Source organism: Panthera pardus, unplaced genomic scaffold (assembly GCF_024362965.1).
Source record: "Panthera pardus isolate Hobbes unplaced genomic scaffold, ASM2436296v1 HiC_scaffold_13, whole genome shotgun sequence".
Classification (NCBI taxonomy): Eukaryota; Metazoa; Chordata; class Mammalia; order Carnivora; family Felidae; genus Panthera; species Panthera pardus.
In genome coordinates, this window is record NW_026526688.1 from 171206366 (window position 1) to 171221542 (window position 15177).

At 42.7% G+C, this 15177-nt stretch overlaps 1 protein-coding gene across 1 annotated transcript in view; it reads right to left on the reverse strand.

The window, feature by feature from the left end:
- CHRNA9 (cholinergic receptor nicotinic alpha 9 subunit) overlaps positions 1 to 12460 on the reverse strand; it is a 15129-nt gene extending 2669 nt beyond the window's left edge. Inside the window, exons 1-4 of the mRNA XM_019413660.2 lie at positions 10063 to 12460; positions 9660 to 9805; positions 8574 to 8728; positions 1011 to 1543 (exon numbers count right to left, since the gene is read on the reverse strand). Coding sequence (XP_019269205.1) covers positions 1011 to 1543; positions 8574 to 8728; positions 9660 to 9805; positions 10063 to 10126 — 898 coding nt within the window. The 5' untranslated portion in view covers positions 10127 to 12460. The remainder of the gene's footprint in view (positions 1 to 1010; positions 1544 to 8573; positions 8729 to 9659; positions 9806 to 10062) is intronic.
- Between the last annotated feature and the right edge of the window lie 2717 nt (positions 12461 to 15177).

The window sequence follows — 15177 nt, forward strand, 5'->3', positions numbered from 1 at the left end:
GACAGATGTGTTGGAACTGAGTAGGACCCTGGTGGCAGGGTGCAGGTAGGAAAGGTGTTAGGAGGGGCCTCAAAATGAGGTAAGGAAAAGAAGGGGAGGCAGGGATGGGTAGTCTCTTTCCACGTCTATCCTTAGAAGGACATTTTATTAGAGCAGAGTATTGAAAATGTGGCCTATCCTAGAATCACCTTAGATTCCCAACTCTTGCCCAAGATTGCTAAATCCAACTCTTTAGATGTAGGAATCTACATTTTAACAAGCTCTCCCATATCTACTATACCCAATAAAGGCTAAAGATTATTCTCTTAAGGGAAGATGATGGGCTTAAAAATAGTCAGCCATTTCTATCATGTTTCCAGTCTTTCCCAAGAAGAAATCCCTTGTGATGTGAAAAGATAATAATAGTCACTACTTACTGGATACTTACCATATGCCAGCTCCTACCCTAACCAATGACACAATGAGTAGCGATTACACAAAATTTTCAGGTGATGAAACAGAAACTAAAAGATGAAGTAACTTGCCTAAGATTGATCATTAAGAAATGAGTGGTGAGATCAGAGTTCAAATGCAGATTTCTTTAACTTCAAAATCATGGCCTTAACTTCTAAGTCAATGAAACAGAAAGTGCATCAAAATCACCCAGAGGCCTTGTTAAAACAGATTGCCAGGATTTGCTCCCAGAGTTTCTAATTCAGTAGTCTGGGTGGGCCCTGAGAATTTGCATTTTAAAATGATGCTGCACTGTGGGTCCAGGGACCATGCTTTGAGAAGCACTGCTCTAAACTATATTACCTCTCATTTCCCTTTTGTGTAAACCCGGAGGCCATAAGACTAGTTTTGGAAAACAGCCATATCTGTTTTCAAAGATGCCAACTGAAGACACTAAATGAAGTATGTGACAGCCTGTGTTGAATCTGAGGTTGACCTAACTGTTATGAGTATAAAGGAACAGGTACAATCCCAGTCACTACAAAGCTAGTCTCAAAGTGTGAGACACTTGAACTCACCTATCAGAGGTACATTTTCTGAGGCTGGCATGATCTCTGCCACCATGAGCTGAAATACAGTCATGGCCAACAGGATGGTCACTCCCAAGGAGACCTTTTCCCCAGAGGCTGCTGGGAGATAAAAACTCAAGGGAGCCAGAAAAGATATGAGGACGCATGGGATAAGGAGGTTGACAATATAGAATGAGGACCTCCTCTTCAGAAGGAGAGTGAATGTCACATCTGGGTAAGGCTCAGAGCAGCAGCCATAGGAGATCACATTCTTCACAGCAGGCATGCCATGGACCTCCCACTCCACATCTTCGATGAAGTCAGAGAGGTCTCCACTGTCTAGGGCATTGAATATGTCCACCTGGTTGCCATTGTAGGTCCAGGAACCAAAGGTCAGATTGCACTGCTGGTTATCAAAGGGGAAATAGGTGACATCCACTACACAGGAGCTTTTGGTGATGGCTGGTGCATCCCAGGTGATTAGCCCATCATACCGCAGAACCACGTTGGTGTTCACAGGCTCAGAAGATTCGTCATCAGCCCTGGAGACCAGAGGAGGAATATGAAAGCTGCTGGTCAAGAGAACTCATCAACTCCCTCACTCCAAATAGCTCACGGCCCTGTGGCCATCACTTCAGTGCCTCTGGCAATGGGTCACCATTCTCCCTGTCACCCTGGCTGAAGGTCAGAACCAATTCCAATTTGCCCCTCTCCTCCATCTCCTGTAACTACTCAGGGCCAACTTCTCCGGGATTCTTCCTTTAAAGCATCTCTGCTCTATGTCCTTTCCTCTTCATTTCCAAAGCCAGTTTCTTAGTCCAGGTATAATGATTCAAGCATCTAGACAAAAAGTAACCCTGTTGAGGCTGAATTCTAACAGGGAGGCCTGCTTACCTGATTTTATTGACCTTGGACACAAGAATATTAAAATAGCCTTTTGTTGCGATTGGAAGAGTTGTACATGTTTATCGTAGAACATTTGAAAAACGCAGACAAAAATTCATTTACCCATAACCTAAGAAATAATAATTTATTCTAGGTATATCTTCTTTTTGCTTTATCAACATTTATGCCTGGGTACAGAATTTCTATTTTCCTTTAGAGAGTCACTTTTTCTACCACCATTAGAAGGCAGATGAAATGTTCATCAAGGTGCCCCAGCCTCCTCTGGCCAAGGGCTAGATCCAACTGATTCACTCTCCCTGGAGTTTAGATCTTATGTAGAGGGACCCAAAGACCAAAAACAGTCGCCCTGGTGGTGCTTCCTAATAAAACAAACCAGCTCAGGAGTCCTTGCTTCCTCAAACTCTAGAGCAGTCTCAGGGTGTCCTTTCTAAAAACTGGTCATTGATTTTTCCCCCTTTATTTTTAAAAAATGTTTATTCATTTTTGAGAGAGAGAGACAGAGACAGAGACAGAGCACAAGTTGGGGAGGGGCAGAGAGAGAAGGAGACACAGAATCCCAAGCAGGGTCCAGGCTCTAAGCTGCCAGCCCAGAGCTTGACATGTGACTCGAACTCAGAAACCATGAGATCATGACCTGAGCCAAAGTCAGACACCGACTGAGCCAACCAGGTGCCCCTTTTCTTCCCCCTTTAATTCAATGAGCTGCACCATGCCCTTCCAACAAACCCCTTTTTTCACAAAGTAGTCAAAGTCAGTTTTCAATGCTCACAACCTTAACTGATACGTTTCTACTCATATTTAATGCGTATTTTCCAGTCTCCCTTATAATTTTTTCCCTACAAAACATATTATGGTTAAATGTAATGTGAAAGGCATCCTGGATTGGATTCTGGAATAAAAAGCCCATTTGTGGAAAAACTGGTGAAATCCAATAAAGTCTGTAGTTTAACTAATAACATTGTATTAGTTTTGACAAATGTACTGTTATATAAGATGTAACATCAGGGGAAGCTAGGTGAGGGGTATATAGGAACTCTGCACCATCTTTGCAACTTTTCTGGAAATCCAAAATTATCCTGAAATAAAAAAATTATTTTAGCATAAAAAGGATGATACAAAATTTAAAATGTGGTTATTCATTCATATTCTCCTGCAACATTATTTTCACGGCTGATAGTTTTCCTTTATATTCCATTATATAGAGATGCCATACTTATTTAACCCATCTGTTGATGCTCAACATTGTCAGTTTCCATGATTTGCATTTATAAACAATGCTGTAGTGAATGTCCCTGTAATTGAATCTTTGCATTTATCCACTGACTCTTTCCTTAGGTTAAATTGCTAGAAGAACATGTGCTGGATCAAAGAACTGGCATGTTTTAAAGTATTTTTTTCCACTTCTTAAAAATTGGGCACCACAACATTAATTGTAATGGTCTGAAGTGGACCAAATCAGACCATTATAGTTAACCTTGTGGTGCTCAAATTTTAATGATGGCCTTTAATGAGGGTTTAGAGAGGAGGATCTTTAGAATGGGTCTTTGTGAAGATAACAAGCTGAAGTCATTTGAAAATCCATGAACCTATCCTCTGTAACAATGAGAAATGTATATAGTTAGCTAAATGAGAAGTGAGAACTATGTGTGAACAGAGAATATCACTCACCCATCCTGCCTTCTTGGTATTGGAGGAGAGAATCTCAGGATCAGAGAGAATCTCTTTGGACATTTCCAAAACAAAAAGAAGCCCCCGCTTTCTTTCCAAGGCTAACTTCCTTTCCGATACTGTGATTCCTGTCCTCCCAGGTCTCCTTCAGGATTCTGCATCTCTTGGTTCTCCTTTTTTTTTTTTTAATGTTTATTTATTTTTGAGAGACAGAGAGAGAGAGAGAGTGGAGGAGGGGCAGAGAGAGAGGGAGACACAGAATCCAAAGCAGGCCCCAGGCTGTGGGCTGTCAGCACAGAGCCTGACACAGGGCTTGAATCCATGACTGTGAGATCATGACCTGAGCCAAAGTCGGATGCTCAGTAGTCTGAGCCACTCAGGTGCCCCTCTCTTGGTTCTTCTTATTCTATATCATCTAAACCTTTCCCAATGCTGTTCCATGAAAGGGCGGGCCTACGCCGGCCGACTCCATCTTGTTCTGTGTCCTTCACCTTGACCGCGCCTCCTCCCCTTGAGTAACCTCCCACTCACCTGCCTAACAGGACTCCGACCCTTCCCCAGACCCTTCCACAGCCAATCGGCTGAGGCCACGGCCATTACCTCACCAACTGCCCCTAGGCCCCAATAAAACCTTTGTCCTTTTGAAACTCACTCTCTCTCCCTGGTATCTCACCGCTGCATCGGTGCAGGTAGGGGATTGAGCTCGAGCTAGCTCGAATAAAGGCTCTTTTGCTTTTGCATCAGACTCGGCTACCTAGTGGTCTTTGGGGATCACAAATTCTGGGCATAACATTCCATAGTCTCTCCTACCAGCTTTCCTTCCTCTCAGGCACTTCTCACTTCCCGCCTCTTTTTCTATACACTGGAAGTGATACATGTTGCTGTCACTTCCCCATCTTGCTTTTATTCTTACAGTTTGGCTTCTTCCCAATGTGTCCTCTTTCAAAGGTCATTCATGACGCAAACAGGCAAATATAAAGACGTATTCTAAATTCCTATCCTGTTCAATTCTTCCCAAACATTTCACACTGTAAGTTTCTAGACATCCTTAATTCCCTGTGGTTTCTATGCCACAACTCGCTCTCACATCTTTTTCCACCCTTTTAGCCATTTCTTCTATATGTCTTCTTTAAATGTCTTCAGTGAAGAGTTTCACCAGCTTTATCCACAGTCATTTTCTTTCCTTCCTTGAGTAGTTCTATAAGGGCTCAAAGGGCTTTTGGTATCTCTATCCCTGACCTTCTTTCCAGGTTTAAGAATTGCCTTTTCAGTCTCTTCATTGGTTGTCTCCATGTGGATGTTCCTTTGGCCCCCCAAACTGAATAGATCCCACACCAAACTCATCATTTTTTCCCTCAAACCTGTTCCTCTTCCCCTCCTTTACTTCTAAACTCATCTAACAAGTTTGCCATTTTCTCAACCACCTAGATGACTTAAGCAAGCCCTAATGCTAAATTCTAGACAAAGTTTGTCCACATATGATAAGGTACCCAATTCCTTACTAGGTCTAAAACAAGTGTTAACATGGCCCACTGAAACCCAACCATTAGGGTCACCTGGCTATCTCAGTTGGTGGAGCATGCGACGCTTGATCTCGGGGTTGTGAGTTTGAGCCTGACATTAGGTATAGAGATTACTTAAAAAAAAATTGGGGGGCACCTGAGTGGCTCAGTTGGTTGGGTGTCTGACTCTCGATTTTAGCTCAGATGATGATCTCATGGTTCATGAGTTCTAGCCCCCGCATCACATGGTCAGCGTGGAGCCTGCTTGGGATTCTCTCTCTGCCTCTTTCTCTCTCTGCTCCTCCCCCACTCATGCATGCACTTTCTTTCCCTCTCTCAAAATAAACAAATAAACTTAAAAAAAAACAAAAATTAAAAAATCTTGAAAAAAAACCAAACCCAACCATTAGAACTCTCTCATGGGGCATCTGGGTGGCTCAGTCAGTTAAGCTTCAGAGCCTTGATTTTGGTTCAGGTCATGATCTCAGTGTTGGTGACATCAGGCTCCCATGTCAGGCTTAGCACTGTCAGCCAGGAGCCTGCTTGGTATTCTCTCTATCCCTCTCTCTCTGCCCCTCCCCTGCTCTCTCTTGCATATCCTCTCTCTCTCTTTCTCTCTCTCAAAATAAATACATGAACTTTAAAAAAAAAAAAAGAACTCTCATAATAAATGTACATTCAGAATTTCTATAATTCAGTCTTTACCCAGTGTAATGTCAGGAATCCTTGTAGCCTTTTGTACTAACCATTATATTGGCCATATACTTAGACTAAACAACCTTACTAGAACTCTGAGCCAAAATTTATTTATTCTTTTACTGATCTGGTAACAGAGCCAGTATCTGCTTGAATAACTATATTGCTAAAGATCTCACTATCTTTTGGGAACATTCATTGCTCAAGTTATTCGTTATGATTATTTTTTAAACTGTTTGTCTTCCCTTTAACTTTTAATAGTTCTTGGATTTTAGAGCAATTCTCTCTTTTCTTTACCTTATTTTCTCCTTGGTTGACTAACATAGCTATCAAGTCTTCCCAAGGATTTCTTGCTTCCAAACTAAGTATCAACAAATTCAACTGCTCCTCACATGAAGTAACTTCCAGACCAATAACCATCCTGAACACACCCTAACAAGTGTAGCCCTGTGGGTTCAGGCACCAGTGGTGAATCTAGATGTTAAGCATCTTCCTGCCCAATCTATATTTATCACAACTGATTGGATCACTACCATATACTCCTCTTTCCTCTCCCACCACCACTCAGAAAGCCTATTTTGTGGTCTACAAGGTTGTGTACTACCTTCTCAGAAATAATAAGAATATTATATCTGGGATCAGAAGAGTCTGCAGGTCCAGGGATTCAGCTAGAAGGGCCAGGGTCAGGAAAATGGTTATGACCAAGGTCCCTTCTTTGCCTGATCCTATAACTCTCTTCTATTCTCATTTCAACTGGGTATAGGAATGCAAATGGCATCCAACCATAACTACATTTAGAGTTTCCTCTAAGTAATAAAATTCTGACATTACTGAGAAGGAGAATGCAAAGCAGAATAAAGGATCTGAAACAGAACTATCTGGGACAGGAAGGCAGAGAAGACTGAAGAGTCAACCCAGAGGAATAGAAAAGAGTTGATTAATCAACGTGGTGAAAAGATTCCCTGAAAGGGACAGGGAATAAAACTCACACACCTCAAGGCCAATGATCTGGGGAGAAAGGGGGAGGGGAGAATGGGGATAGAATTTAGGAAAGCCACAGTAGGTTTGTATGAGCTCATGAGCACACAACTGGCTTCTGTAACAACAGGGGACTGGGGTAGGTCTAACTTAGGTTACCATGCAAGCTTGCAAAGAAGCACGTCAGTAAGAGTTGCTCACACCTTTAGCCAATCAAAGCAGAGGGAGGAGAAGAACTAGCACTCTACTTTCCAGGAAAAACTGTTAGAATTGATAGGATACTGATAATGATCTAGGTAAACTATATTCTCTGATTACCTGTGCCCTGTGAGTGAGAGGAACTAATGGACAATGTGGCTCATTCTCTTGCCTTCTGTGTGTGTGTGTGTGTGTGTGTGTGTGTGTGTGTGTGTGTGTGACAGAGAGAGAGAGAGAGAGAGAGAGAGAGAGAGAGAAGAAACTGGACTAATAAAGCACTAACACATGGATGTTGTCTTGCTTGAAAAGAATACGGAAGATCCCCCTGGCCACTCAGAATGGAGAAAGGTCAGCAGGATAGGTACTACAACTCAATAGGTCATGTCCCTTGGATGAGTTCTCTGAGTTGGCTGCCACTCACCAATGTTTCTTCCTGAAGGGAAACTCATGTGCACTAGAAGGCTGAGTTTTCAGGAGAGCTCCCCTGAACTGCCCCTCATTCACCCTGTTCTGAGTCAAAGAGGAACCTTTCCCAACCCACAGAACTTGGGTTCCAGAATAAAAAGAGAGAAGCTCCTTCGAAATAGGTGGAGCTACTGAACATGAACTGTGATAGAGCAATGTGGTTCCTTCTCAAAGTGTGGTCCATGAACCAGCAGCACTGACATCTAAAGCTTACAGAAATGCAGAACATCAAATTCTATCTCAGACCTACTGAATCAAAATCTGTATTTTCACAAGCTCTTCAGGTGATTTATGTGCACTTTACAATCTGGGAAACATAAACCGTACCTACTGGTTTTCTCAAGGTTCCTAGCTCTGAAATCAGGAAAAGGCCAACTGATGATCTTATGATCTAGTTTATCTTCCACTGCAATGTCCGAAATCCACAGGTCAGCTACTAGCTGGCCCATTCTGATTTAATCTTAGTAGTATCACTGTTACTGATACATGATCTTGGAGAAGGGAGCACATCTATTATGGGTTGAATTGTAGCCCTCAGAAATGAATATGCTGAAATCCTAGCCCCCAGCACCTCAGAATGTAAATTTGGAATAGGGCCATTGCAAATGTAATTAATTAAGACAAGGTCATACTGGAGTAGGGCAGCCCCTAATCCAACACAACTTTTGTTTTTATAAAAGGGAAAAAATGGACATAGACAACACATTGAAGAACGGCGTGTGAAGAGGAGGGCAGAGGTCAAGGTGATACTTCTACAAGTCCAGGGAAAACAAAGATTGCCAGCAACCACCAGAAGCTAGAGGAGAGGCATGGAAAATATTCTCCCTCATAGCCTCAGAAGGAACCAACCTTGTACTTCTAGCCTCCAGAACTGTGAGCTAATATATTTCTGCTGTTTAAGCCACCCAGTTTGTGGTACTTTGTTACAGCACCCTAGGAAACCAATACAACCTATAAAATCGTTTCTCATCCAAAAGGGGAACGTAGCTCTAAGCTTTTATGACCCATTATTATATTACCTAAGATTCTATGACCATGATTTCAGGGTCTAGATACATGAATTGGTACTTCATGCATGTTTTAAATATCTTTTTTCATTATGTTTCAATTCTGTTAAATCAGCAAGTTCATTCCCAAGTAATGACTGACTTGTACTTACTTGTTATATAGGACAATATCTGGCCTCCATACCAGGTCACTGGGGATCCTGATGGAATCCAGTCCATCATACTGGTCTCGATCCCACGTGAGATATGCATCATGCCAGATTTGGCGGATCCATAAATAGGCAGTCAGAATCTGGTTTCTTTCATCCTGCACAAGTAACCATGATAGAACTCTGTCCAGTAGACACCTCAACCAAATGCCTTCCATCTCTAGAACACTTGTTCCTCACAACAGAAATTCCAAGGGCACAAATCTACTTTCATTAAATAAATGAGAGCTTTTCTAGTCTAACCCTTTGACTGACTGCCAAGGCCATATTTTTTTCTACTTAATTTACTGTTCTGAATGTAAAGTGGACAAATGTTGAAGCCATCAGATCTTTGCATGGATCAACAGCCCAAATTTCTCTGAAAATTGATCAACTGATGATTCACTTGAATGAGAAAGTCAGAAAATATCTATAATATACAGAAGAAAGTCTTTCAAGTTTCATAACTTTGTGTAATTAAACGCATATAAGCACTGAATAAGATACGCCATCTTAAAACACTACCTTTCTTTAAAAAAAAAAAAAAACAGGAATAAAATTCATGTAACATAAAACTCACCATTTAGCCCTCTTAAGATGTATGATTCAGTGGATTACAATGTTGTACAACCATTACCGCTATCTAATTCCAGAAAATTGTTGTCAGCCCAAAAAAGAAACCCTATGACCATCAGGCCATCACTCACAAGTCTCCGGTTCTTCAACAGCCCCTAGCAACCACTACTCTGCTTTTTGTCTCTATGGTTCTGCCTATTTTGGACACCTCATAGAAAGGGAATCCTACAATATGTGACACCATCTCTGTCTAGATGATCAAGACTTACTCTTAATGGCCAGGATCAGGTAACATTTAGTGAAATTACTTTTGTAGAGAGCACCTCTCCTTGGTATTCCCTCCCTCCGCCAGCTTGCACATGTTGCTGTCTGTTCTCACTCCCTCTCAAATTCTGGGTAAGACATCTCTGTGGAAAGCACTGTTAGCTTCATCCTTAGCACCATTTCAAAGAGTCACCACTTTATGTTACTTACCATGTCCTTAATCTGAGAAAGTGTAATCTGCAGGGTGACATTCAGGACTTTATCTGTATCTTCTACTGGACGAAGAGCATTGGAATAATCTTCAAAAAGGTCATTAAACAATTTCTGAGCATATTTTCCATCTGCTGTTTCTACAGCTGCTCAAAAAGAGGGACCTGGATCAATATTCAATGTCGTATATATTTCAAAGCAAAGAACAACAAACTGAGGACTAGAACTGGGCAGGACCCAGCATCAGCTAGGGACAAGCTTTGGGTATATTTTTCTGGTGAGTCAATGAGAGGCACAAACACTTCCTGGCAGTTAGAGCATTTGTTCTGTTTGCTGGCCCACTCCCACCAAACAAGTGGCCCCCAAATGAGCTGAGATGGTTACACACCCATCAGCCTCTTACCTCTCAGTCTGGAGACAGCAAAGTAAATCCAGCAAAAGGAGATGCAGGAATGGGGCCAGTTCATCTTTTTCCTGAGCCTTTAGAAATTCCCAGCCAAGGAGCAGTCTTCCACTTGCCTCCGTGAATTGGAAGGGTCTGGATACAAAGATCTCACTCTGCCACAGGCAGAGTTTCGCCAAGGCGGATGGAGAGCTCAGGCTTGCAGTGCACCTGAGGCCCCAGGTCCTGAGATCCATACCCACCCTCCCTCCCCTCTGGTAATCTGAGCCGGGCAGCTCTGGCAGCAGAGATGCAGGAGGCTGGGTGGGCTAGATCCGGCAGTGGTGATCTAGGGGCGCTGTCCCAGCTGGGGATCCCTAGTCACTTTCAGCAGGGATATCCAGACCAAACTTTCAGATGAAGACAGGTAGGAACCCAACACTCCAGAGACTCTGCCAAAGCAGAACGGGCACTTTCTCCACATGCAGCAAGCAGATTCAGCCTGAGTCTAAGGACAAAGGGAAGCCAAGCAGAACCTCCCCTCATGAGGCAGCCTCTGGAGAGGCCCTACGAATGCACTTCACGTGGCATTTGCAGAGGGAAAGAGATCAGTTTCATGATCTCCAGAACAGATTACCTTCTGCTTCAACCCCTTCAAGATCTGGCACGTGTCTCCTGTGGTAATGTCAGTGAATATGGGGAGAGGGGCTGGGAGAAGAGCATTCACTCCCTTCGGAAGCCACGCTGCAATCAGGATTTGAAGCCCAAGATCTAGGTTTGACTGCAAGCTCGAACCCTTCCTAGCTCTCTAGTACTAAGCTTTCCTGAGCTGGAGACCAGGAACATAATATTCTCTCGCTCCCAGCGCTACTGGGATCTTTATGTGAAATCACCCTAAAAAAAAATTGTAAAGCACCATGTAAATGTTAGTAATTTTTGCCTCTCATTTTCCAGATCCAGAATGTCTATATTTATCGAGTCACCCAGGGTTTACTAGCTCTAAAAAAGAAACATGGTTCAAAGGCCAATCAAATCAGCACAAAAATGATTCATAACTAATGAGGATATTACTGAGAATGCTGTTTCTTTGAATTTGAATGCTACTTTATTTAATTTCACAGTCATTTCTCACACGTGATCTAATTTTGCTCCCACGAAAGAATGTCAATTTCCAATTGCCATAACTTACTCCTCTGCTTGCCTGGGGAAACTGCCTTGGAAAACCAAATTAAGATCCTTTGGTTGCCTGGAATCAGAGCAAGGAAATTGGATAGCTCTATTTCATCAGGTTACAGCCGGCTGATGAGTCACCCTGTCCCTCTTCAGGAATATATCCTCCGAGTGGAACAGACACTCAAGCCATCAGCTAAGTGTGTTTCCTAATTGCCTGTGCCCTTGTGTGGATTGTGAAGACATTATTTTCCTGCTGCCCCCAGTCTGACTCACCCATCAAATGACAGTTCCTGCTGTAAACCCTCAGGCCTCCTTCTACAAACATCTGCTCTGGAGTCTCAGAGGCTGAAGGTCCTTTTGAAATTGAGTTGAACACCTTGTTTTCACATGAGGAAACTGAGGTCTAGAGATGTTGAGTAGTTTGCCTCTAGCAGCACTTGGCCAGGCCGCCTGCCCCAACCCAGGGTGCTCCCCACGCTAATACACCCCTCCTCCTTTTGTTGTTCACCCACCTGGCAATTGACAGCAGCTGGGTGATGACGTCTCCTGCTTAGAGACTCTCTACCTGTGTTTCTTTGATCCTTCCTGACACTCAGAACAGCCCCTGGTGAGAGGTGCTGAGTGAACACTTGGTGCTGGTACTGCTGCCTGGAAGGTGATCATCCCTGGTGATCTTACTGTTCTTAATTAACTCGGTTCATTCATTTTCGTCACTTACAATTTGTTTAAATACTTAACAGTTGATACTAACCTACCAATGTTAACACAATCCAAGTTAAATCAGTACTTTTGGGGGTGGGGGCAAGTCTGCCTCTCAGGGCAAAGATGCTAATGACCAAAAGCAAACTCCACCCCAATTAATTCTAAAAGAACAATGCATGAAGGAAGAATTTCAACAGAGATGTAAAATAGGCTTAAAAATTCATTCTAAAAACAACTATTAGGTGCTTTCCTAGGGACCTGCCTATCTTTATCCAATCACTCAGCTCCGAACTGTATAAAAAAGAAACCTGTAATATGGCAGTCCCATGCTTTTCAGGACACTAAATGAAAAAAAGAAATCTGTTGAATTCACTATTTAGGGTTAAGGCTGAGAAGCAGGCGGATATTCTTTGGACTGATTTACAACGAATATAATCTGAATAAACCTTAGCCATCCAGAAATGTGGACCCTCCAAATATACCCCATTTCCTGAGTGCCTCATTAACTTAGGGTCAGCCATATCCAATGGCATATTTATCCAGGTTAACAAAGCACTCAGATATTTAAGTTTGGAAGTTCATGGTTTTCATGCCAACAGATACCTTCTCCCAGCTTGTGGTACTAGTTCTGAACAGCATCTCACCATAGTTTATGCAAAATCATACCCAATAGAGTATACTCTGGCCAGAAAAAGGGGACCCACAATTCAAAGAATTTTTAGAAAGCACAGGGCACCTGGATGGCTCAGTCGGCTAAGCATCTCACTCTTGATTTCAGCTCAGGTCGTGATCTCACAATTTGTGAGATCCAGCCTCGAGTCAGGCTCTGTGCTAACAGCATAGAGCCTGCTTGGTATTCTCTCTCTCCCTCTCTCTCTCAGCCCCTACCCTGCCTGTGCACGCATGTGTGTGCCCGAGCATGTTTTATCTCTCTCTCCCAAAATAAATAAATAAATCTTAAAACAAAAAAACAAAAAAACAAAAAAAAAAGAATTTCCAGAGAGCACAATAATCTTTTCAACATCTGCACCTTTTGAGAGGTGGCGGTCCCTTGCCACAAGTTCACAAAGTATTCTAGTCATTTCAGAGTTTCTGGGAGCCAAATCCTCCCTAATGGACCAATTTTGAGGTACTTGTTTGTTGCCAAAATGTAATATAATGATATTAGAGACATTCTATAATATAATACTTTTTAAAAATTTTTAATGTTTTATTTATTTTTGAGAGAGAGACAGAGAGACAGAGCATGAGCAGGGGAGGCACAGAGAGAGAGGGAGACACAGAATCTGAAACAGGCTCCAGGCTCTGAGCTGTCAGCACAGAGCCCGACGTGGGATTCAAACCCACGAACCATGAGATCATTACCTGAGCTGAAGTCAGAGGCTTAACCAACTGAGCCACACAGGCACCCCCATAATATTTTCAATATAACTTATTACATAAGCAATACATATCTATTGCAGAAAAATTAGAAAGTACAGAAAAGCACAATGAAGGGAAAAGAAAGGTCACCCAGAAGAATCCAACCATGCAGAGAGAGATAAGGGTCACATGGCAGCCATCTTTTTTAAAATGCCCATGGAACTGTGTTGTCATGTCTTTGAGACCTGGAAGGACACAGGCCATTAGGAGAATTCTGTCTTGCTCGTGAACACATGGAGGTGCAAAGGATGCTTCTAAATACTCTTTTCCTGTTCCCATGGGGTTGCATTGTAGTTCACACACAGTCTACCTTCAAGGATCTCCCATCCTTTCCTGTCCCTCTCCCCACCCCCAGGGTCCCTACTCAACCCTTTTGGGTTGAAGCTTTGCCCCTTGTGGTCAAGCCTCCCAGGGGGAGGTGGTATCCCTGGCTCCATTCCAGAAGAATGATGGCAGTGTTTCCACCCCTTGGAAATAGAACTCCTGCCTGACAGAGAACTCTAGTGAATTGTTTTGCTGAAAGACTCTCTTCCCAGTAGCAGAGGAGGGGTGGGGGAGGACAAATACCTTCTTTCTGCTACATTTTCATTGCAAAAGTCAAAAATAATGTAAAGGGTTATTTTTATAAAAACCCCGCAAATTAACATGGCATGAATATTTTCTCCATTTTATTAAATACGAAATCAGAATAGTTTTAACCCATGAAGAGCTTGTACAGATCATTTAGCTGAGCTCCCTCATTTTACAAATGAGATAAGTGGGGCCTAGGGACAGGGTAGATAGGAAAGGAGCCAGATCTCCACTGAGAGCCATGCCGGAGGCCCTCGGCCCCTCCTAGCAAGCGGCCCCGAGCTCTCAACTGTCCTGGATGCTCAGAGCTGTGACACTTGCTAAGCAGTGCTTCTCAACTCATTTGAAATCTCAGGAAATGCCCCGTGGGCCTCCACACCCTATTTCACTGGTAGCAAGGAGCACCTGTTTCACTGCTACTTTCTACATTTGCTGGGTTCATCCTGGACATGAGTCTCAAAATTAAGAACTCAAAGTCCCTTTAAAGGGGGTGGTCTCCAAATTCTTTCACCACACACCGGAGTTTGGGATAAGGGCTGCCAGCTTGGATGCCAAGCCTTCCCCAGAGGGCTACCCACTAAGGCAGTGCTCTCCAAACATTTGAGGATCTGTTTCTGTCTTTGTTTTCAGAATTAGGGGACACAGGATAGTGTAGAGTTTAAGAGTATAGACTCTGGAGTCGAACTGCTTGGATTCAAGTCCTGACTGCCACATACTAGCTGTGTAACTTGGGGCAGATTACTTAACTTCTCCGTGCCTTAGTTTCCCCTCATCTATAAAATGGGGACGACTAAAATAGAGCCTGCCTCTTAGGGTTGCTTTGAGGATCAAATAAGTTAATATATGTGAATTCCTAAGAACAGTGCTTGACCATAAAAAGGGTTAAGTGATAATTAAAGGGGGGAAATGCACTCCAGCATTTCCATGTATCCTGTAGCCATAATTCCTCTCTCTCTCCCTCTCTCTCTCATCTATCTTTCTTTCCATCCATTTCTTTGTACACCCCCACCCCAACTTCTTGACAGACTTAATTAGAAGATTATCCTTTTATCTGACAAGCAGCCCTACAAGTGAGAGAATAACAGCCCTGCCATTTTCTTGTTGTCTTCTTTTATTGCAATGTTAATATTACTGTCAATCCACAGTGGATTTATATGTTTGCTTTCTTACTTTTGTTTTTTTTGTTTTTTTTTTTTTTTGGTAGTAGTCTTTTTAATCCTCTTATCCACTTTGTGAAAGTTAGCCGATCTAAATCTATCACAGAGGTTG